Source organism: Phoenix dactylifera, chromosome 10, assembly GCF_051530095.1.
Source record: "Phoenix dactylifera cultivar Ajwa chromosome 10, Ajwa_hap1_PhDact_Kaust_v1.1, whole genome shotgun sequence".
Taxonomy (NCBI): domain Eukaryota; kingdom Viridiplantae; phylum Streptophyta; class Magnoliopsida; order Arecales; family Arecaceae; genus Phoenix; species Phoenix dactylifera.
In genome coordinates this window covers 28,200,157-28,223,301 of record NC_143199.1, presented here as the reverse complement: position 1 = coordinate 28,223,301, position 23,145 = coordinate 28,200,157, and the positions used below count along the sequence as shown (strand labels likewise).

At 36.3% G+C, this 23,145-nt stretch overlaps 1 protein-coding gene across 9 annotated transcripts; it reads right to left on the bottom strand.

Annotated features, from left to right (window-relative positions):
• Window positions 1-261: 261 nt before the first annotated feature.
• Window positions 262-20,884, bottom strand: LOC103722908 (serine/threonine-protein kinase STY46-like). Of its 9 annotated transcripts, none has more exons than XM_088705803.2 (16): window positions 20,746-20,884; window positions 19,554-19,668; window positions 18,816-18,916; window positions 18,587-18,703; window positions 16,334-16,388; window positions 15,184-15,294; window positions 12,795-12,845; window positions 9,707-9,876; window positions 9,517-9,624; window positions 8,472-8,545; window positions 8,153-8,328; window positions 5,998-6,093; window positions 2,555-2,635; window positions 2,413-2,466; window positions 647-781; window positions 262-561 (listed from the first exon to the last, which is right to left on the bottom strand). In XM_088705803.2, exons 1-16 carry the CDS (start codon window positions 20,799-20,801, stop codon window positions 484-486), a joined length of 1,578 nt encoding a protein of 525 aa, XP_088561929.2. In that variant the 5' UTR covers window positions 20,802-20,884; the 3' UTR covers window positions 262-483. The 9 variants fall into 9 exon arrangements, with proteins under 9 accessions (XP_088561929.2, XP_088561927.2, XP_088561928.2 ...); XM_088705801.2 differs by lacking the exon at window positions 20,746-20,884 and adding an exon at window positions 20,064-20,576 and having other exon boundaries at window positions 18,587-18,706; XM_088705802.2 differs by lacking the exon at window positions 20,746-20,884 and adding an exon at window positions 20,064-20,576.
• Window positions 20,885-23,145: the final 2,261 nt, after the last annotated feature.

Below are 23,145 nucleotides of genomic sequence, written 5' to 3'. Positions count from 1 at the left end.
CGATTATATAGTCTTAAATCTCAGTACACATCAGACGGTAGCTTGAAACATTGTTTTGAAATCATTTTGGTCTCCATCCGGGTGCAAAGTCCACAAATAATACCATGGTCGTCATCAGAAGTGTCAAAACTTACATAAAGATATCCACTCCACTAAAGAAGGACAAATCAAGGCTCAGAACTACCCTTAGTAACATCAGGCCGAAAAGGTCAAAAGAAGCAAAACCAACCGAACAACTATAACAAAATGATCACCGGCGCATGCTCTGGGAAGAGATTATACTTTTTGATGACATTCCATTCGAATATGATAAAAAATAGACATGGCAGCAGTTAAATGTAAAAAGAATTGCAACTCAAAATTTAGGAACAAAAAACTAGGTCGTCAAATTAAATACTGTACAGCTTAAGGTATAATCCTACCAAGGACTGGAAATTGCCCATGATGAGATCATACAAATGATGATTCGCGGACATCTCTCCTTCAGTGGCCCCGCCTCAGAACTGAGAGAAACCTGCCCGATGACTTTTCCTTGCGACGATCCTCAGGTTCATCAGCGACCTGTTAGGCAAAATTCATAAGAAAAACCCTAAAGGCCCTTTAAGGAATTGAGAGGAGGGGGAAAAAACAGTCTTCTTTGTTGAACCTCCTTGGCTAAAAACTGGAGTATCTCCAATATTTCTGAAAAGTCTGGCCTTTGAGCTGGGTCCTGCTGCCAGCATTTTTCAAGCAGTTCAGCAAGTTTAGGATTGGTATGCTTTGGTATGGTTGGTCTCAGGCCCTGCAAAGAGCAGAAAACGCCACCATCTTTGTAACAACAGTCAGGCAGCAGCAAAAAGAAAATAGGTGAAAATTAGAAAAGTTCTGATGCTGCAGAGATTAACAGTACACCGTGATCAACTTCAAGAAATATATAGATCCTTAAAGATCTAGTCTTATCTAGACCATCAGAAGGCCATACATTTTTATAGAAGTATGTAGACATGAAGATGGGTGGATGAATAAACATATAATGCCGTGCATGCCTTCATTTTAAGCAAACTTACTTTAGGTATACCATCCTTAAAACAGAAGCTGCACCATTCTTAAACTAACAATCCACAAACTACAATTTATTTCCAACTAAAAAACATTATGGTTAAGGTTGTAGTAAATATTAATCAATGACAATAGTAAGATATACCTCACAACAAATAGAGCACTGTATGTTCAGTGTGTCAGGTTGAGTAATTGTTAGGGGAAAGATGAGTTGTTCAAGATCCACACATCTCTGATCTAATGATGCCTACCTCAACTATCAGAAGCACACTCCTAAATGCTTTGAGGCAAACCATTCATGAACCAGATCTGATGCACAAGCGACGAGACTATGCGACCCTAATGCGTATAGAAAACCCTTGCCTATACAACCATGGATTTGCAGCATATCTCATGGAAACATAATTATGAATATCAAGAAAAAAAAAGAAATATGTAGTTCTTTTTTTAAATATAGCAGCCTCGTACCCTGAAATTTTCCAAAGTTGAACAGTAGGTGATTCAATTCATCATCTAATGTGAAACAAGATTACTGATGCACAGCTTATTGTCCATAATATAACATTTGACAAAGAGAACTGAACGATTTGGGCCAGGTAGCGCAACTTTCAGTTTTCCAAACATGAAGAACCAACAAAGCAAAGAACATGGTATATCTAAAAATTCCTAACCCTATTTTCTTTATACTTAATTCAATTAAGCAATGCCACCTTTAGCTTGAGAAACCAAAAAAAGAAAAAGTTATTTTATCTATTATACAAGTCAAACAAGATTCGCTATAATTATCTACATGTTAAGCTTTTTGATTTTGAGTTACATTTAAATTAAAGTCGCTAGTTTAATAATGTCAAAAAATACAAAAATAAGGGTAGCGCGGTCTCCTGCCATTGCAGAGTTTGAGAGGGTTAGATGAACATGTGTGCAGAAACGAATGACAAACCCTTCAAGGGAAAAATTAAGACTGCATGCATAAGAGACAATTATTGTAGGTGAAAAAATTTCGCAGCTGACCACATTTTGTTTGCTCTCTCATTCAAGAGTTGGAAGAGATTTATAAATCATTTAATTGCTCAAGAAGCCATGGTTCAATGCTTTATTTTATTTTATAGTGTAAATCTCGAAAATATTTCACACAATTATTTAGTAAGTAAACAGAAAATACGTTTCCAGAAGGGCAACATCCACATGGTCTGTAGCGAACTTGATATAGCAAGTCAAGCCTTTTAAGCATGTAGGGGATATTACATTTACCTTTATTTCAACTGTCAGATTCATTCACTAGTGGACTGAAAAACAATATACAAAGAATTTACATATGATGGCTATAGCGAATATTTGCATGTTGCATAATGATGAGTGGGATATGATGCTTACCTTTTGAACCACACCTACTGCTGCTTGTAGCGGTGTTAGGTACTCATATGGAAGCTAAGCAATAGATAAATATGATCATCAGCTTAACTGAAAAAAAGCACTTGTTATAAAGACTAAGAAATAATTCCATACACTGCATTACCTTTCCTGTTAGCAGCTCCCACAGCAAAATTCCGAAGCTAAAAACATCAGCCTTGTGATCATAGGGCTTGTGTTCTATGACCTACAATATAAACCCATTCTGCTTAGAAACTTATTGGAAACTAGAGCCTAAAATTCAAAGGATATGGAGGAAAAAATGGATCAGCAAACTGCATAAAAATTGATGAAAAAAATCCACTGGAATGGCTAGGGTAAGACAAAAATAGAAACAAATCAAATTACATTAGCACCTATGGTTATGACATTTCATTCGTTCATCTTAGTACTAGTTTATCATGGTTTTTATAGTTCCAGGAGCACAAATTAAGTAGGGTCAAAAGCAGGAACATAATCCCTAGAAAAAAAAATCTATCAGGAGCTTGAATCTCGAAATATTCTTGAAGACTTCCATATACCACAGAGAACATCTTGATTATTTCATAAATGCTTAATCGATAGAGTAAAATTTTGTTATAAGATACCACCAAAGCTCCTAGTCCTTGCACCATGCTTAGAGTTCAGTTACTATATCACCATCTTAATTTACACTTTACAGACACAGTATACAGAGTTCCTGACAGCACTATTGCCTTTACCATGCTTAATTATCCTCCAAACATTGCAAACTTTCAAGCAAACAGTGCCAATTGTAATCACAAGATCAGCAGAAGAATTGTTTTAATTTCCAAAGACACTATGTCACCACCTCAATCACATGACATGTATATATCTTTAATTCTAACGCTAATCTCTCTACCTCAAAAACAATTGCCAGACCAAAATTCAAGTCATAGGATCGTGATTTTCAAACCATCATACCAAACTGAAACCCTAATCTTAACATATCATTCATTCCATTAATTAGCAAATAACTATAATGCTGTTGTGATGGGACACACCCTCTTCTCTTGCCCTCGGTCAGCCATGTTGTAGATCAGACCCTCAACCACTTAGGGCAGTCCCACATGGGCTCTGACAGGTCCACCATATGGGCTTTCTTTCCACGCAAGTAAATAGACTCAAGTAGTATGCACCTGCAGTTGATAGTGGCCTACCTCCAGCAGACTTGGAAAGCTCAAAATCAGGGGATCTTCTAAGGTGAAAGCATCCTTCCTACCAGAAATCTTATGATTTACTTGGCACCATTCAAACTCCTCTCATCTAATGGGCTTCCCTAGAACCTGGCCAGGTACAGGTGTATTTTGACAGAGCAGTAAAGGCACAAAGTGGTGAACTGGGAGTGTCATTTGGAACTAAAAAGGCAAACTACCTGGCAAGGTTTGTTGTCTTGGTACCAAACCCTATACCGGTACCATAATGGTATAGTGTCGTACACCTGATAAGAATCAGTTCAGCATACCAAGACTCGGTATGTCCTCCATACCAAGTCTTCGTTCATCCTGGTATGTTAAGGTCCGCTGGGTACAGGATGAGTATGTAACGATATGGCAAGCCCTGCTACTTGGTGCTGGGTCTATTCACCAAAAGACCACCTTTCTCTTGCTGACAACCTGGGAAGGTGTAAACTTTGCAATGGACTGACTAGGAACAACCAATAGGAGTAAACGGAGACTCACAACGGTAACCTGGATTGATGGAGATCTTCCCAATCACCCATAATTTTCCAATCTCTCCAAGTGAGGAGGTCATGACCTAATGTTAGAGCTTCCCACATATTTAGAGTGAGGAATCATGTAACCAATGCCCCATGGCCAACATCACCTGCAGATCCAGGCAACCAAGGGTTCAGATGGCGAACTATCCTGCTGACATATGGTCCCCCCAGCTGTTGATGAGTCTAGCTTACGAGCAGTTGTAACTAGAGAGTTCTGGCCCTTTGGTTCACAAAAACAAAAAACAAGGCTCAACCAAAGGCTCTTCCCTGAACCAATTTTGCACAAAACCTAGGTTGATCTTCGTTAAGGCTGCATAAGCACCAAGAAGTTAGAAATGTCAAACTAACAATGGCATAACTTACTCTTGCAAACATAAATCAAATGACAGTGAGGTGATGTGGGCATCAGATTAGCAGTTCCTACAGCAACCATGCGTAATGCCAAGAAATAATATAAAAGTAGCAAACAAGAAGTGTTATTTCTTCAAATCAAAGAGTGGAAGCGCATAGTATCAAACAACTATCGAAAAAGATAATCATCCTCCTGGACAGAAATGAACAAACTAACATTGCCTATGTATTGATAATGCTATCGAGTGGGTCGTAGAGCATAACCATGATAACCACCATGGTCCAACCACTGACATCACTACTACAAAGATATCTGTAAGGGTGTAAAGTTTCACTATGAATCCGAATCCAGATCTTTTCCAATTCAATTGCATACAGGAAAATGTGAGAGGAATGATAGTGTTTGAAAACCCACATGAATTAAGCCTGTCATGAATAATGCAGCAGCAAATCATAAGAAAATTCATGAATTCAAATTATTCTAAGATTGGTGAAGATGCTCTGCAACTCGTCTCCTATATGCTAGTTTAATATTCATGTATGCTAGTTCTCATGCTTCTTATACAGTTAGCTAATATCAGCCCCTTCAGTCGGTTCCTTAGGTCAGACCTTGCTATAAATCACCACCATAGATGCCTTATGATCCACTTAATACTAGATTTCATACCTATGAAGCATACAGATATAGTATATTTCAGATTTTAAAATCTATCTGAAATCCCAGTTCTGGCATGGCCTAGTTTTCTTTGAAAACATTACAGCTGCTAGGTTCTCTAGCCCCTCCCTACACCAATTTCACAGCTTTTTCTTGACTTATGAGCCCTTCTCCTTATGCAAGTCTCCTGTGGTAATCATGGCACTTGCACATACCACCACCCGCTAATATCTAAGTGCATGAAATTATGTACTTTGTCCTGCTTGAGGGAACCCGCAGGTCTTAAGTCTTAGTCGGGAAAAGTTATCCTAACAGGAGGAGATCCTCTTCCCCAAGTTACAAGAGCTTTTGGGATGTCAAGTTCAGGTTGCCCGGATCTAATACTAATACTGATATGCAATTGGCATTTTGCAACATGTACCAGCCATGTGAATACCACATGGTTTCTTTGTATTTCTTAGCCATAACTTTCAGCATAAGGCTCACTTGGCAGGATAAATAAACAAATAAACATAAACATGCATGCATGAGGCTGGACATACACTTTACAATTTAGAGATTGGACTTTTTACATCATATATTACTAAATATGTGGATTAAAGGCAAAAACAGTACTCACGTATGTGTCCTAAAAATTGAATATGGCCAAGTTGCATTTTTGGATTTTGTATAATATCTGTTTGTGTCAATACATTGTATTTCATTCTGTATTACACTATTAACTTCAGACGTACCATGAATATGTTTTCTCATAATCTAAACAACTGGTAGAGATTTCAACTAAACATTGGAAAGAAGTAAAAACAGACATCTGAAACAGTACCTCAGGGGCCATCCAACGATATGTTCCCGTTTCAGCAGTCATAACTCCAGATTGTGATTTAACACGTGCAACACCAAAATCTGCAACCTTGACAGCCTGTGAAATGATGATTCAGCGAGTGAAAAAACAAATGAATCAACATGTCAAATAGAAGCAAGAAAAAGAACAGCTAAAATGAGGGGAAAAAATAATGCCACAGAAAATGAGGTTTTCAAATATGATTATCTAAAGACAAGGTATATACAGTAAAGTTGGTTGGTCTTGATTAATATAGTAAAATCAGTCTAATATGAGCATATCAAAATCTTATTCCATGCCTTCTGTGCATCATATTATTGCATAGCATTCCTAAGGCATCGCCATTTCTGAGACATTCTTGTTTTCATGATGCTGTACTGAAAGAACTGAGGTATTGAAACTGTTTGAACCCAAGGTATGGAACCGAGAGGCCATTCCTTGGTGCAATGGTAAAGGCTTGGGCTGACAAGTGCAGTTCCACGAGTTCAAGTCCTGCAACAGCCATTTTGACAGAAAAAAATATGCCAAAGATTAGGATTGTCCCTAGTTCACCCCTCTCAGGATGCAGGAACATCGAGACCATAACTGGGTAATGATCCTTTAGGTGTTGAAACTGTTTGCTTGGGGTCAGAAAATCTTCTGCCTAAAGTTGCACTCAAGCAAAAATGCACTAAAACATTAATCATCCAACATAAGAAATATGGTCTGATGATAAGTCGGAAAGACCCTGTAACTTTTGATTATGGGAAAAAAAACATTAAGTGAAAGGTATCTGTGTCAGCAACACAGCCTGGGATGCAAAAAACATATATCACATCTTAGCAATACAACACAACTCAACATGAGCCATGCAACAGGAGGGTTACAAACAAAATTAGTAGCAGTCTTGGTCTACAAGCATTTATGAGCAATAGCATGTGAATTAGGTATGATGAGAATTGGAAGACATGCTATACACAAAAAGGAGCTAGGAGCAACAAGGCATTGCACTGTGCACTAACACCAGGCATTGCCCCCAGGAATGAGTTCTGAATAACAAATTAAAGCAACTTATGAACTTGCTCTGGTTGATTAGGATGTGCAGAAATAGTTAGAACTGAATGCAGACAGTATGGAAAAACATCTCATGATGTATCTCACCGGAAAATCGATTATGCTCCTGCTCCAGTATCTACGCATTATGGAATTTCTGGTATCTGTGTAATTAGTCCCAAGCTCATAGACCACAGAGCTAATGGATATTATTAAAAAATGAACAAAAAGAAAGGATAGTTAATGTGATTACAAGTAGTATTTATATAACTGGTTAAAACTTATTTACTGTATTCCATAAATAGCACTCTAAAGAACACTGTCAAGAAGACAAGCTTGTAAAATTAGCATCAAGTCTGACACTTTAATTTCGTCGTCAAAACTTCTAGTAGTGAAGAAAGTTAACAGGAAAATGATGATGCAAGATATCTAGATCAAGATGTACAAAAATACTTTTTCTCAAAAAAGATGCAAGCAAGCAATCTACTTGAAGCAAATTTGAAGAATATAACATATAATAACTGTGCCGATAGACATTTAACACATAAAAAAGATAAAGACTAAAGAATAAGCTGATGCCAATCCCCCAAACCTGGGTAAGTACAGAATATATATAAATGACATGGTAACCCTGAACAAGAAAACAACTCAAAACGGCAGCTGAGCATTGGTAGCAGCAGATAGTGCATTATCTAAAAAATATAAATGCACAAAATAAAAGAGAGAATTTGTATAAAAACATCTTAGTCAGGTCAAATTTGCATGTATGAAGATGTGGCACAATGAAAATAATAGCTGCATGTAACTACAGACCATTTTTGACGCTACATGAGTCTGCTTGGAGTGACTACAAAGTTTGTTAATATAAAATATTCATGTGTACATGATGTAAACAAACTCAAACAGACCTATCAAATTTGTCTAAATTAACAGAATAGCAGAGAAGAATTAAAGATCCATCACTGAAGAACATATAACACATTCAGCCACAATTAACCATATTACAACAGCAATTAATTAGGGATTGGACTATACAAGTGTATTCAATACTAAGAATACAAATAGCGAATCTCTACAAACAACAGCATGTATTGAAATTACTTGCCTCCTTTTCATCCATCAGAAGATTGGCAGCCTTTAGGTCCCTGTGGATAATATTATTCTGGTGCAAGTAGTTCATTCCCTTCGATACATCAATTGCTACCCTAAGCAAAGCTGGAAGCTTAAAAACACCTTTTTGTTTATGAAGAAAGTCATACACACTTCCACCTTGCATAAACTCTGAGAACAGTACATAAACCGAAGAAAATAGCCTCAGCACCAGCAATCAGCACAGAAAAAGAGCATCTACATTCTATGCTATGCATGACAAACTCTATAGAACCAATTGTCATCCATCCTCAAAATTTCTTAGATACTTGTACCTGTAACAATACATAAGTTTGGAGGTTTGCTGCATGCACCAATAAACTGCACGACATTCTTGTGGCGAACTTTTCTGCAAAAAACATGAGCATAATGAGGGGAAATCAAAGTAGATCAAGAAGAATTTTGTGTAATAGAGAGCACACTTCAAAAAAAGAAAGTGGTGATCTAAATTCTCCAACCAAAATGAGAAGAAGCAGATGCAACCATATCCTCTTCCCTTGTGGAGTTGAGACGTGTACTTTCATTATATCCACTTATGGACATTTGCTCAAACCTATAAACTTTTTAAAATCGCTCCCTACAAATACCATTCAGATCTTTAAGTATTTCCATCTTTTAGGTTATTTTCTTCAACTGGCTAGTAGGAGGATAAGATTTATTATAAAAAAAAAAAACAAAACGATACTTCACATTACTAAAAAGTCGGCAACAAGAGGCTTGTTTTTGACTGACTACAAAAAATGTACAAACATGTGCAAAGAGACAATTTACGTAAACAAGTTAAGCACAACTTCATAAGGCATTAATAACAATAAGAATGTCAATCAGTGCACAATCTTTGCAAGCTTCTTGTTTCCCAATAATTTAGAAGCCTCATTTATGCTCTTAAACATAAAACGGTTATCAAAGATTGAGGCATATTTCACCATGAACTACATGAGCAAATAACATCTAAATAAGTAAACAATGTCTAAAACAGATATACAAGTGAAGACATAAAGTACCTTACTTACATGTCATTGTAATTGTGACAATTTCTAATGATGTTGAGTTAAAATATTGCATCATAGTAGCGGTAATTACCAAACAATTTGCCACCAGAATATTACCAAATTAAGTGAGATAAATTTAAAATACAGCAACGCAAAGCACAGCATGCGAATAATTTGTTTACTTTGTATGCAGAACATAATTAGCGCATCAAAGTAGGAATCAGTATTGAGGCAGTAGCAAAAGCTACTTATTCTATTGTCCAAGAAGTGATGAGACGATAAATGATTCATACTACAGCTGAAAGCAAGTGGTTCTCTTCTAACAAACCTCATAATATAGACTTCCTGAGCAAATTCTCTCTGCATATCTGCATTTACATGCTCAGGCTTGAGTACTTTAATAGCAACATCCTGGCTACAATATGCTCCATGGTAACTGGAAGAAGACAAGTAATCAGGCAAGGAACCATACAAAAAACTGAAAAAGTCTTCTATGTCAGTCCACTGGTAAGACTTACAGATCACCATATGATCCAGATGCCACTTTATTTCCAAACTTCAGCAGCTTGAAATCAATTTCCCACACATCAGTCCCATCTGTAGGTATTTGGACATGGTCTGGTTGAGACACCTCCCCAGTTTGTGCAGTTTCCAATATAGGAGACCATGAACACGTCTTTGACCATGCCTGCTTCAGTATAACATTTCATACGTTATTCAGAGATTCGAGCATACCTAATGTTCGAAGAAATGACAAATAAGCAATCAAACAAATAAAATTTCAAGGAGTTCGAGTATTCCAAGAACAACATAACTAAGAATCTAAATGAGATTGCACAATGTTGATATGTAGCAAAGCAGCTTTATTTTCGGACTTCCTTTTCTAGAACTTGACATGAATATTTCAAGATTTAACAGCTCGTCAATAAATAAAAAGTTAAAAGCTACAGCTTGCTGTCAAAACCACATAACGTCAATGAAGCCATTTCTGTACTATTATTACTTAGATATATAGAAAACAATGTATATATGACTACACAACAGACAAAAGAGTTATATGAACACCTCCTTTTCAACCATTGGTCTGTTTACTTTCATTATGATCATTTCGTAAAAAAAATAAAAATAAAAAGCCCACCCCCAGATTTACAATCACTTGTCAATTTTTAATTAACTTGATGGCCTGATATTTTTGTCATACAGAATCAACACATAAGAACAGTTTCTCATTACCACAGATAGACCAAAATAGCATAACATCAGGGCTTTTTTACATACCAACAACTTGTTTGGGATCGTTCCATTTGAACTGTTTCGACTTGCTAACATTCTTCCTTCATATGTTTAGGGTTGACCTTTTGAATCCTTCTTTGCTAAAAAGTCCCATTAAGGGCCACATTCAATCATTCATTATCACAGTGTCACTACAATGTGTTCCACCTCATGATTTTGATTTATCTTAGATTACCCTCATCTTTGTTCCATTGCACATGGCCTTACCTTCATCATTTTCTACCACTCCCATCTTCTAGTGATGCAACTCCTATGCTCCCTTTAACATACCCATTACTCACCTGTTTCTTCATAAATACACCGCACATCCACATTAAATCTTCCATGCACATCTTACATGCCGGGACCCTAATTATTAGCCAACAGGCTAAATCACACAGCATAAAACAACTTGTTGTTATATAATCATATTTTCCTGGAATTCCAAGGCACTCATTAATAACAACATAAAAGCACCCCTCCCCGGCATCAACCTAGATCCGATTGCATTAAGAATACAACTTTTGTCTCTAAAGCATAGACAATAAAAATTCTGCTGGAGTTTCAAGGCACCAAAAAGACCATAAAAGCACCTCTCCACTTCATCTACCTTGCCCTGATTTTATCGAAAATCCATCTTTGTCTCTACATCATATAGTATATCAATTCAAGAATAATAATATTTCATAGCAATACTAAAAATGTTAAAATTGTTTTTTCAAATCATAATGACCTTTGAAATTTGGGTTCAAAATTCACATGTTGATAGGACTTATTACTTGAGAATTTGATTACCTAAAAATATATTATGGTTAAGTCAATGATACTTCAAGAAAATGTCTGTATGCATTCCTGATAGGTATGTTGATGAACAATTTTTACTTCATACAACAAAAGAGAAAAAATACTTATGTCATCTTGAGAGTGTTTACAAATGGATCCAAAACTAGGTAACCCTCACCCCACACCAAATGAGTGGGTGTTGCGCAAGGACATGAGTGGGTGCAAGCTTGGTTTGCAAGTTTTATGCATGTGCTACACGTATCAAGAACCATATTATGAGTGGAAAAGAGGCATTAAGAAGTGTCATAACATACCTATTAATGTTGTGATTATTGTCAGCCAGTTTGGTTAATAGCATCTAAACTATAAACCACCAATTACTAGACCTAAGGACAACCTTCTAATGCATGACTGATTAATGCAGATACCATGGAGCAAGATGACAAAGATGATAAGCCTATACAATGGAGGTGTTGAAGGGTGAGGAGGCATTTGACAAGGAGAAGATACAAACTATAAATATCAGGACACCTTTACCACAATCAACAAAAACAAATAATGCTAGTCCAAGAGCTTGGCACATGGACATTGGGCCATAGAACTTAGCCTAAAAACGAGATTTTCATAAATAGCTAACTCTAATCCACACCTCCAAGGTGTGTCAATCATTGGATTAGCCTGTTCATACTCTAGTTATATATTGTTCTTTCGACATCATGCTGTGTCACTTGCAAATGCTAGAATAGTTGTTCATGTGATTCGAGATATGGCTAGAAGGTTTATGCCAAGAATAACACTCCAGCAAAAGACAACTTACAAATTTGGGGGAAAAACTCAATGATATTAGTTCTTTAGAACCTTATTCATAATGCAATTTTGCATATTCCGAAGAAGTTTTGGATATTCTTTTTTTCCTAAAAGAAAGTAATTGTGCATTAATTCCAGCTATGGGTAAGCTCCCACAAACTTTTGGAAAGTTTCATCGAAATCAAAAAATTCATCAAAGCTAGAAAGTATTTAGTATTGTCCATAATCCTGATGATTGCTCAATCAAAAACCAGCCCTTATTATCCAAAGGCTTAGTTTTATCTCATCAAGAAATCGAATCAGCATACAGAAATATCTTTTAAGTCTTATAAAAGATGGAGGAAAAAAAGAAAAAGAAAAAGGACATTCTTGATATTGTCAATGCTATATTCCAAAACAGAATGATAAGAAGATATGTTTATCAGGATGCATAATTTTTCAAAAAAGGAGTTCAAGAACATTGTCAAGCCACAAAAAAAAAAAAACATGAACAAGCAGTTCTTTATGTTCCCCAAAATACAATTACCATGGAATGTTTTCTAGCAAAGGAAAACATATGATCTTCAAAGTAAAAAATACAAAACAACAAGGTCTTAGATAAAACACTTGGAGCCCAAATAAGGATATGAATATTAAAATTGACAATTTCTTTATTTAACCCCATTATATTGATAGTTTGACTGGTAAGAACAAAATAATTGATTAGCAAGGCATTTGCTGGGTGAGTAAAAAGAAGGAAATTACCTCAATCTTCTGAAGTCCCTTCTGTAATGCATCCCTGAGCTGCTCCGTTTCCTAAATATTTTCAATGAACAAGTAAGAACTCTTTCTTTCTAGAAAAATATAACTGTCTCCTGACAACTATGTGACAATGTTAGCACTACAAGTCATAATGATAAGCAGATCAATTTTAGCCTCCTAGACATACTCATAGAAATACCCCCAAAAAAAAGCTCCAACAGCTTGCATAATTAAAATACCAAAAACAAGGAACTCCACTTGGCTTGTAGAAACATGACATTACAATGCATCAATTACTGAAGATTGTGTCATACCATAAAGCTTGAAAAGATCAAAGAATGAAGGCTAAGAGAGTGTACATGTGTGCATGTACTCTCATCAAGGGCATATGAGGGAAATGGGGGATCATTCGTAAAACTCAGCAATCTAGGGATATGATCTATGGAAATCCTTCATAGACGCAACTTACAGTCTGCACAACTTCTAATAAATAAGGTAAAAATATTAATAAAAAAACTGTTGCCTTAGCCGCCCGGGTGCTCACCAAGATAGCACCCTTAGTGGCCATCTAGGTGCCTGCCTGTTTTGCATCAAGTTGGCATATGAGGGAATAAATCAATTTACGAATTAGTATTGTATGTCAAAATTTTGGTAATTTCAATTGACTTAAAACATCTAACTTGATACATGGTTCATTTTTTGGATTATAACTATTTTTTCTTTAACATGTATCCTTGTATTATTAGTTTTTAAAGTTTGCTACTTTTGCGCTACCTTGACCTCTTGGAAACCACCTAGGCACCTGCCGATTGCTTAGGTGCTAAGCAGCCCCTTGGGCACCCATTTGCTGCTACAGTATTTAAAAGAATAATTAGAGAGGCGACACAATATGTTCCTCCAGTATAGGAGCCAACAGGTAATGCCTAAAATTTACTGCAACCATTATATTCTCACGCACTGTGGCCTATTTAGACATGTTAGTCCCCGGCCCCTCCCATTAACACCATTACCAATACTATGAGCCTGCTGTAACTTCAAAAAATAGCACAAATTCCAGGTTTGAAACCAATAATTTCAACAAAAAGAACATGCAACCAATGGCACCAATAAATACTGAGCTTCATGTTGCATCTGATACATGCAGACAAACATGTTCACACAGATTATAAACAATCCTTAACCAGGGCACATATGCAATTTTCTTAATTTAATATAGCTGCAGTCATGTGCAAAGACAGACAACATTTAAGCATAATGCACCTAGACCTAGATGCAAGATCCAGAGGAATGTTACATCTTGCACCGTTGCAAATAATCTTTTCACCCAAATAATTGACAGATTCTTGTAAATGCTAGAAATTTCATGGTCTCCAGATTTTAAAAGTGGTTGATGCTAAAAGTTATATCTGAAAGCAAAGATAACAATTTTTCACACATTTGTTGATTTACAAATAAAATAGGAGATTCATCAATAATGGAGTTGTTTCTGGATTAACTCAACATACTTAGCATGCATGAAAAATCAACAATGCTTAGTTGTTTCTGGAATTCACAAAAATGACGTACAAAAGAACTGCCTCCCATTGACTCTTATAACATTTCTTTTATTTCTTGTCTCACCAATTTCACTACTCAACTCTTATATTCTCCCTTAGAGTTGTAGAATGATGATCATAAAAGGTGCTATTTGATCAAATAAATGTCAATTTCTCAGAGAATTTATTTATCCTGGGAAAACAAATATAATGCATACATATTTATTCATGAAAGTTCAAAGAAGTTCCACCAATCTAAAGCAAGCAACTGTTGTATAGTACTTCCAATAAGAGTACAACTTCTTCCCATTATGTACAACTGTCTTTACACACAATACCAGTTTACAAAATTATAAACTCTGATTCATCCATGGAAATGAATGAGGTTAAGGAAATCTTCCCATCCTATGTTTAGCATTAGCTAAGAGAATGACTCAATTAGTTTACCTCCAAACCGCATTGGTTGAATCTGACTAGAAGTCAATAAAGGCAACACATTTTTGTCATCATATATAAAATAGGCATTCCTTTATAAAGCACTATAAAGCAACTTTTAGCATGATGTTCTTGCTACTTTGGATAAACAAGTAAATCACAAGCCTTACATTCAATAATACCTAGCTGATACAATTTATGCTATTCTCTAATGCAGAAACATAATCCACAATTGTATAATACATGACAAGGGAATAATGGATTCTTAACAAAGTGCACTCAGTACAAAGGACATACAAGTAATAATAATAGTGTCCATTGAGTTTATTATTAAAACAAGTATAAGAATATATCAAGCAGGTTACACAATACCAATTGCCACATCAAGATCTGAAATTTAGCATAGGGATTTTAAAGAATACCTCATAATGCCAACCATCAACGACAAACACATCTAACGAGTAACCATCATTTGTTGAAAATGCATGTGCTTCTTGGATGTTAAGGCCAACCTCAGCAAGCAACGCAGTCAGCTGAAAACGGAAGAACACTGAAACTTTCACTAACCAAAATTATAAAATAAGCCGATATTAACAAAATGCTGCAACTCTTCCTTCAAGAACTGGCTCATATTATTTCTTGCATAAGCACTTAGTAGCCAACTGAACATTCTGCTTTGGTAGAAGCAGAAACTTCCAGTGCCATGATTTCAGGGATTTTATGCATTTCTACAACAAAAACAGACAGTAATCTTTATAGAATTGTAACTTGTAAATTCAAAATATTATAAATGAGAATGTATAATGGATTTAATTGGTATACAAAGACATATCCATAAAAACTAGACTTATATTTATGTCAGTGGTTCATTGTTTTTATAACAAGATTTCAAGCAAATGCCTGTCCATCTTCTAGAAGCTGAATAATTTTTTAATGCAGATTGTTATTCAGTAAATTTTGTTTTTTTCTTATTAGTGAGATCACATTGACTTGCTTGGCACTTGGCAGTGTGTCTCTCAGATAAATATCATGATTACACAGTGTAACTGCCCTTGATCATAGAGAATAGGAAGGTGTATTCTACTTGTCCCTCATTATCATTTTATCATTCCTCTTCTCGAATACATCAACAATTTTAGTTCACAATTGGAACTTACCGATGGAACTACCTACAAATAGTCAAAAAATCTATTCATCTGTCTTCCATAACTTTCACTCTTTATGCTTTCAGATTACCATGCTTGAATGTTAGCTGACCTTAAAAATTAAATTGCCAAATAGACAATGGCATGAGTTATTTAGCAAAAAAGTAGCACAAGTATGAATTTGAACAAAAAAATAATATACATCTGAAGCATGCAAGAATAAGCACACAGACATTCTTCTCTTTAAAATAAATCAAAAAATCCAAAGAACTTCTACTATTGTCAGCTTATCAGAAAGTGAAAACAGCTACCCTCCTGTTAAGAGACATGAATAAATTGCCAATGAATTTAGTAAATTTTTAATTCACAAATATATTTGGAAAAAATGATGAGGAATGGACCCTAAAATGGCAATCAGTTGGTCTACCTGACTGAGAAGCTTTGGCTTGTCATCAGTTGAAAAGGTGATTTCATGCATGGGCCTGCTGGATTATCAGAACACGCACAAAAAAAAGGTATTTCAGTGCAGATATATAATGATGCTCCCGAATAAAGAAACAGTTGTTTTGAAGTGGGAAAAAATTACTTACTCAAATGAATAGAAATGATAATCATAGACGAAATCACACAGCCAGGTTGCGGCATATATTATGACTATCGGGGGAGAAACAGATAATATAACAAAATGCATAGTAACAACAAATAAGGGGGCAGAAATCTTTGGAAGGTTAGAACCAATAGAAACACCAGAGAGATCTATAGCTAATCCATGATGAAGAAACAAGCAATGATGCATCCAATAACAAAGAGGGATACTAATATAGAAATTTTGATTGAGACAAAAAAATCATGCATAGAATCAACAAATCACATATCATGCAGGGTTAAAAACAAGCGAGAGCCGCATAACATTAACACCTCCATAAGGTTACATGGAGAAAAGAACAACAAAGCTGATAAAGGATGAAAAGAAGTTCATTCATATGCATGAAAGGAAAACAGAGCTGTGGTAAAACAACTAAATACAGAAGGCGAGGAACATGATTGTGGTACAAGAATCAAAATAATCATGTCAAGTCAGAACTGGCTTTATATGCTTGTATTCATTTTCATATTAAGGAAAGGATTCATTGATTTGTGCAATACTATTTGAAACTTTTTTCCACAACATCTAGCAAAGTTATCTTAGTTCCCCATCCCTCTATCCTGATCCATCAACAATATTATGTAATCCTTGCTCATCTTTCTTGAAATTTAGTTGCACACCATCTCAAGTGATTCCAACTGCTTTATTCTCAAATTCTGCAGGATTTCAGTTCCTTCGTGTACCCATTTATACCCTGTTCTTTCAGCTTTTAGCACTCAATAGTTCAACAGCTAACAATTTTAATGTCTAGCCAACATTAATGTACTAAAATTCCAGAGAATATATATAGTCCAACTATTTGTTTCAATCGGCCAGAAAGGAATCTTGGTTAACCCTGACCAAATATCGATAGCTCATCTTACAGAGTACATCAGTGAAAAAATTTTGATTAGCTCAAGGATCCTTGGTGTGCAAGTTGCCTGGTCTAAGACATTATGGCAATATGGCATGATATATCAAGTCAAAGGTCAAGTACCTTCAAGCAAAGTGGAAACTGAAGATTAACCTATTTTATCTTCACATTATTATCTCTTCCCTGGAGCACAGCAAGGTCAGCCACCTAAAATGGAGCTGCTCAGGTAGGATACAACCCATGAATAATCAATAGTCCTTAGAAGTACAGTTATATAACATTTTAAAATATATAATGGGTAGATGAAATATAGACATAATAGGTAAGGTTGCTTCAGACCCAGGTGTCATGAATTCAAAAGAAACACCTTCTTAGCGCCGGGGGTAAGCCTGCATACATTTGACCTTCCCCAACCCGCAATGTCAAGAGCCACGTACATTACGCCTCCCCCTTTAGGGAATTTGATAACATGATTTTTTCCCTATTGCAACAAAAGGGCAATCTAAATCTACAACAGATACATCATTACTTCTGTAGGAAGATTTGCAATTTTATAATACACACAAAGGTGAACATAAAACATCTTGAAACTGCAGCGAATATCAGAATTGAAAAATCATTGAAATTAGTGAAACGGTTCTAATTACAGTCCCATACTATTCAATCTGTGAGTCCAAGATGACCAAACAAAACAGTGAAAGTTCAAACGATTATCTCTTTTCATGAGAAAAATGTATCGAGCAGCTGTAAAGAACTTGGATAGAACTAAACTTTGAAAACATCTAGAGCTTTGGGCATCATACAACCAGATTGCTCCTAGATAAAGGGAGAGCTAGATTAAAACGCGCTAATTTTTAAGACATGCTTATTCAAATTGTGAATTTGAAAGAAACAAGAAATTTAAGCAAAGATAAGGAGGTATTAAAAGAAGATGACTGGAGGAATTTTTACCAGTTTATGCAGGAACTGGCTAGCGTGGCAAAGAATTTAAGATGATACATTGGCATGCTTGTTACAGATGATTTTAGGATTTTAACCAATAATAATGCAAGTTCTAAATTATATAGTTATTCTCACACTATAGCTGTGATTTTGATTAATAATTTTCCCAATACCAAAAGGACTCAATAAGCGAAGATAAAGGGAAATATGTGTGAAGAAGACTAATAGGCAAGGTTTACCTGGGAAAGAGTGCAAAGGCATTTCTAGCATTATCTCCATCTTGAAGATATTGCTTGCTGGCTTCAAGGGCAAGCGCCTCTAGATTTGGTGATGAGCCAAAGGCCGGAGGGGGGTGACTGCTGAATATTGTATGATATACATGTATCCAGAAACTCATTGTGCATAAATAAATGCATCAATTAGAAGGCAAGGATAACATGAAGTGGTGAAAAGAAGAGATAATTATACCTTTGCCTGATAAAATAATTTGAAGTAGATTGAGCATCTTCCTCCCCTGGTTTGCTGGAATCAAAAAAATCAGCTCGCTTTCCATCAAGAACTGGGGACACCTAAATAGTAAAAAAATATACCATTATGCAACCAACCACACATGCAAGTTAAGGGACTCCGACATATCATGGTAACCCAAACAACTCAGACCAGAGTAGCCAAAAGCAAATGCCAAATACAAGAGCAAGGCAGTCATATCATTGTATTCATATAAAGAGTAACCAACAAACTTATCTCAAAAAGCTTCATAACAATATCATCAAATAACAATACCAGTTCATTTTTTCAAAATTAGAACTCTTTGAAGCGATCGATATACGAACAAGACAGTGGTTTGGAACATGGTATTCTCTTCTTGGTACAAGAGATGAAAATAAACAAAATACATTATAAATCATGTTCTTGCATAGTCTGACCCGCCAGTGCCCTAACAGTCGCAAACTAAAAAAGCAACAGGATTCACTAAATTATATGCCCCGGGCACCAAAATAGAACTCTACAACACTAATAAACAGATACAAGTTAAATGTTTGAAAATAAAATCTTTCACCCAATACTTGAGCACTACCCAGAGAAAACATTTGGTGATAAACCCCAACAAATAACCATCAGTAATTACATTAACCCATATTGACCAATTGAAAAAATAAGCATAATTCCGGCACTCGGCAACAGTTAAGCCGGCTGAGCCTTTACCTGAACTAATCGAACTGCAAAGGCAGGCCTATTGGCAGGATCATGCGCCAGCTCCAACAATTTCATATGTGTCAGAACATCTTCTGCCCTCTCCACATTCACATCCATAGCATAGCTGCAAAGAAAAAAAAAGAAAATAAAGAAAAGAAAATAAAAGACAGTAAAATTCACAAACAATTGGGGTAAAAAACAAAAAGAAAAAGTCCCCATAAACGCAATTCCAAGAAAACCTCAAAGGACGAAAAAATACGACCACTCCAACCTAAATCACTGCACTGACAATAGGATGAAACTAGCCAGCATTGGAATTTCGAAAATTATAGACCAAAACGGTTAAACCGATGCCTGCACTTCTATAAACAACAGCAATGCACGGGTTATTTGAACAGGAACCCTGATCAAAGACGGACAAAATCTCGAGGTAATCAGGCGAAAGGAAAGAACTTTTCAATCCTGAACCCAAAAGGAGGCCTCCAAATCGACAAATATATGGATACAGAAGAAATCTACCGGGCCGGGAGGCGATTGAAGTGGGCCCAGAGCTCGTCCTCGAAGGACGGCGACAGGGCCTCCGGCCGCCCGGCCTCCCTGAGGCGGCGGAGCGCCTCGTTGTAGGCCTCCAGCTTGCGCCGCTGCTGCTGCCGCGGCTGCGACGCCTGGGCCGCGTCCGCCGCCCGACTGCCGCAACTCTCCGCGCTCTCCTCCATCGCCACCATCCACGAAACCACCCACAAAGAGACAGAAAAGGAGAAGAGAAACCCGACAAACAAGGGAAGAAAGCGATCGCTCGCACTCTTTTCCTCCCAAAATCCCTCCTTTCTCTAGGATTCGAGGCGGAGATCGTGGTTGCCGCGGCCTCCCATTTCTCACGTGAGCCAACGGCGAGTCTTTTATCTCCCTAGAGAAAGAGAGAGAAGGGAAAATGGAAGCGGAGAACCGGAGATGTATGGAGAACGGAAAGGGTGACGTGGTGGCGATCAGATTACAAGCAGGGGGGAAAGCAACTACAGCTTGCGGAGACGGTTTCTAAAAGATTTCAAGCCACTTTTCACCAAAAAAAAAGGGAAAAAAAATCAACCCTACGGAGCCCAAAAAGAGCACCAAAAATGTTCCCTATAACGCTTCCTTCCCCGCTGCAATAAAGAATTTCTAAATTCATGCAATTATGTGACAGAAATCAATCGTATGTTACCTAAAAAGAATTTCTGAAACAGGATTGCGCCGTCTATCGTTCTGCTTTGATTTCATATTAGTGGTTATTCTATCTAAGGGATTATTATCCAGTGTTGGATTTAATAGGAAATAAGATGTGACTCAGGGCTCAATTGGGTAACGTGGGAATCTAGGTGGATTCTACCAATGAAACCTGCGGCTTGGCGCCGAAGGGTTTTTAGCCCTTGTTTTTTTGTTTCCAAAGGGAAAGGTTGAGTGACCCAAAAAAAGTGATCAAGAGTTACAGGTGAACAAACCAGGCATGGTGCATGGCAGACAATTGTCGGCTACGCTGGCTACCAGTGATAATGAAAGTAAACCTCAAAGGTCCAACCTTCATGCCATGTAGGCATCAAAAATCAAAACTATGATATAAGTTTTTCTGTTGGCAAGGAATAAATATTAGATGATGATCAATCCAAGAGCCAAATCTGAATTTTCCTAGTTATTGATCCACTGATTCAGGCAGACAAACCATGTGACAAGCTAGATGCATGAGAAAATTTTGGCTACGAAGTCAAGATTTATAGTATTTTTTTTTAAATTTCGAATAACATAGAAATAAATTTAGTTAATTATGGGCACCACTCAAAACATATGATGCAAGCAATCTATTATATATATATATATACACACACACATATGTGTGTATATATATACATATATGTGTATGTATGTATGTGTGTGTATATATATATATATATATATATATATATATATATCTGAGTGTGTGTGTGTGGGGAGGGGGGGTACGTATGTATATATATGTGTATGTATATATGTATATATGTGTGTATATATATGTATGTATGTATGTATCAAGATAGGTAAATGGCGCTCGTAATGTTCTAGGTAGGTTGCAGGATACATGGAAAATTTAATTTTGAAAATTGTAGAATGCAAGATGCAAAACCAAATAAGTGCTTCTGCAGCGTAGTAGAGATTATAGTTTTGGCTCTATGTATGATATCTATAGAAAACTAGTAGCATGGTGATTACTAGTATCTCAGTATTGTCAAGAGATTTCAATCTAATCTAGTGATGTATTGACATTCTTTTCGAGAAAAACAGTGCCAGAAGCACTGCCATTTCATAGAGAAAATTAAACGAGTAATGTATTAGCGTCATTTTGATTGAGCAATGTAACATGTAATTAAAAGCATTTGGTATTATGAAATCATGTTGGTTTTTTCCTAAAGTTGTTTGTGAGTTGTTTTTTTTTTTTTTTTCTATTTTCCCCAAAACTCATGTGAACCGTAGTCACTAGATATGCAGTAGATCATCTCTACAGCTTAAGCTAAAATCATAACAGCTCTATAACACATGGTTTGTTTTGATCAGCTGAAAAGGGATGATGGTATTTGTAAATTTATGCTATCATTCCTAAAAACCCTGCATTCTAATCGAGTTGAATGACAACAAGAAACTCTACTTGCATTATCCTACAAAGCCAAAAAAATATTATAGAACGCCAAAAGATTGTTTTCTATGATGCTTGTATACGACACTCTCCTACATCCACAAAGAGGTGGCATAATGATGGTAATCCCTTTACCAAGGGTATTCAATCTATAGTTGCTGGTTTTATCTACGCATATAGGCTAAATTATAACAAATTCATTAGTTAATTCTCTGTAAGAGTCTTCAATTTAAAGTCACTATCTTCTTCATTCACCAACCAAATCCATTTGGTGAATTCCTTACGACAACGTCTGTACCTGTAAAGATCTCCTTTCCGTAGAAGATAATAAATAAACCAGTTCTCTTGAGTAGACACCGTGTTTTGGGTTGGTACTCTTCCAATTTAACCATGGGAGACATCTATAAAAAAATGGATCAACTGGGTCCCTCATGTTTACGCCACGTCAACGTCCACACCAAGAATGATGAATCCATGAATGGAGGTGTGGTCAGTCAGCTGTCATGGTTCCTTTTGCCATCCTGCTACTTTTTTTTTCCCACAAATGTATAGATTATTCTTTCGAACCGTTGGCCAATTATGTCATGTCGCATGCTTAATTTATTGCTCGATGACTGTCTTGAGCTAATCGATCCAGGTTTATCTCGAGATTCCGACATATACGCTTTGGTTGGATAATGTTTCTTGTTGACGTGGATAATGTCAATGACCCAAATAAGAATGCGGAATGGGTATTTGTTTCATGAATTTATGAGCATATAATACAAGATTTTTTGGAGGCCAATGTAGATGGAAAATGGTTGTTGTTATAGAAAATGCAAAGATTGGAAGGTCAAGTCCAAGATTCTTATAAGATAATCTTAAAAACTTGCAAATAAATTGAAAAATTTTTTTGGGATGCATGAGTTTGCCTTCCATTAATGTCCATGTCTATCCATAGATATTATGCAAGGCAGGTGA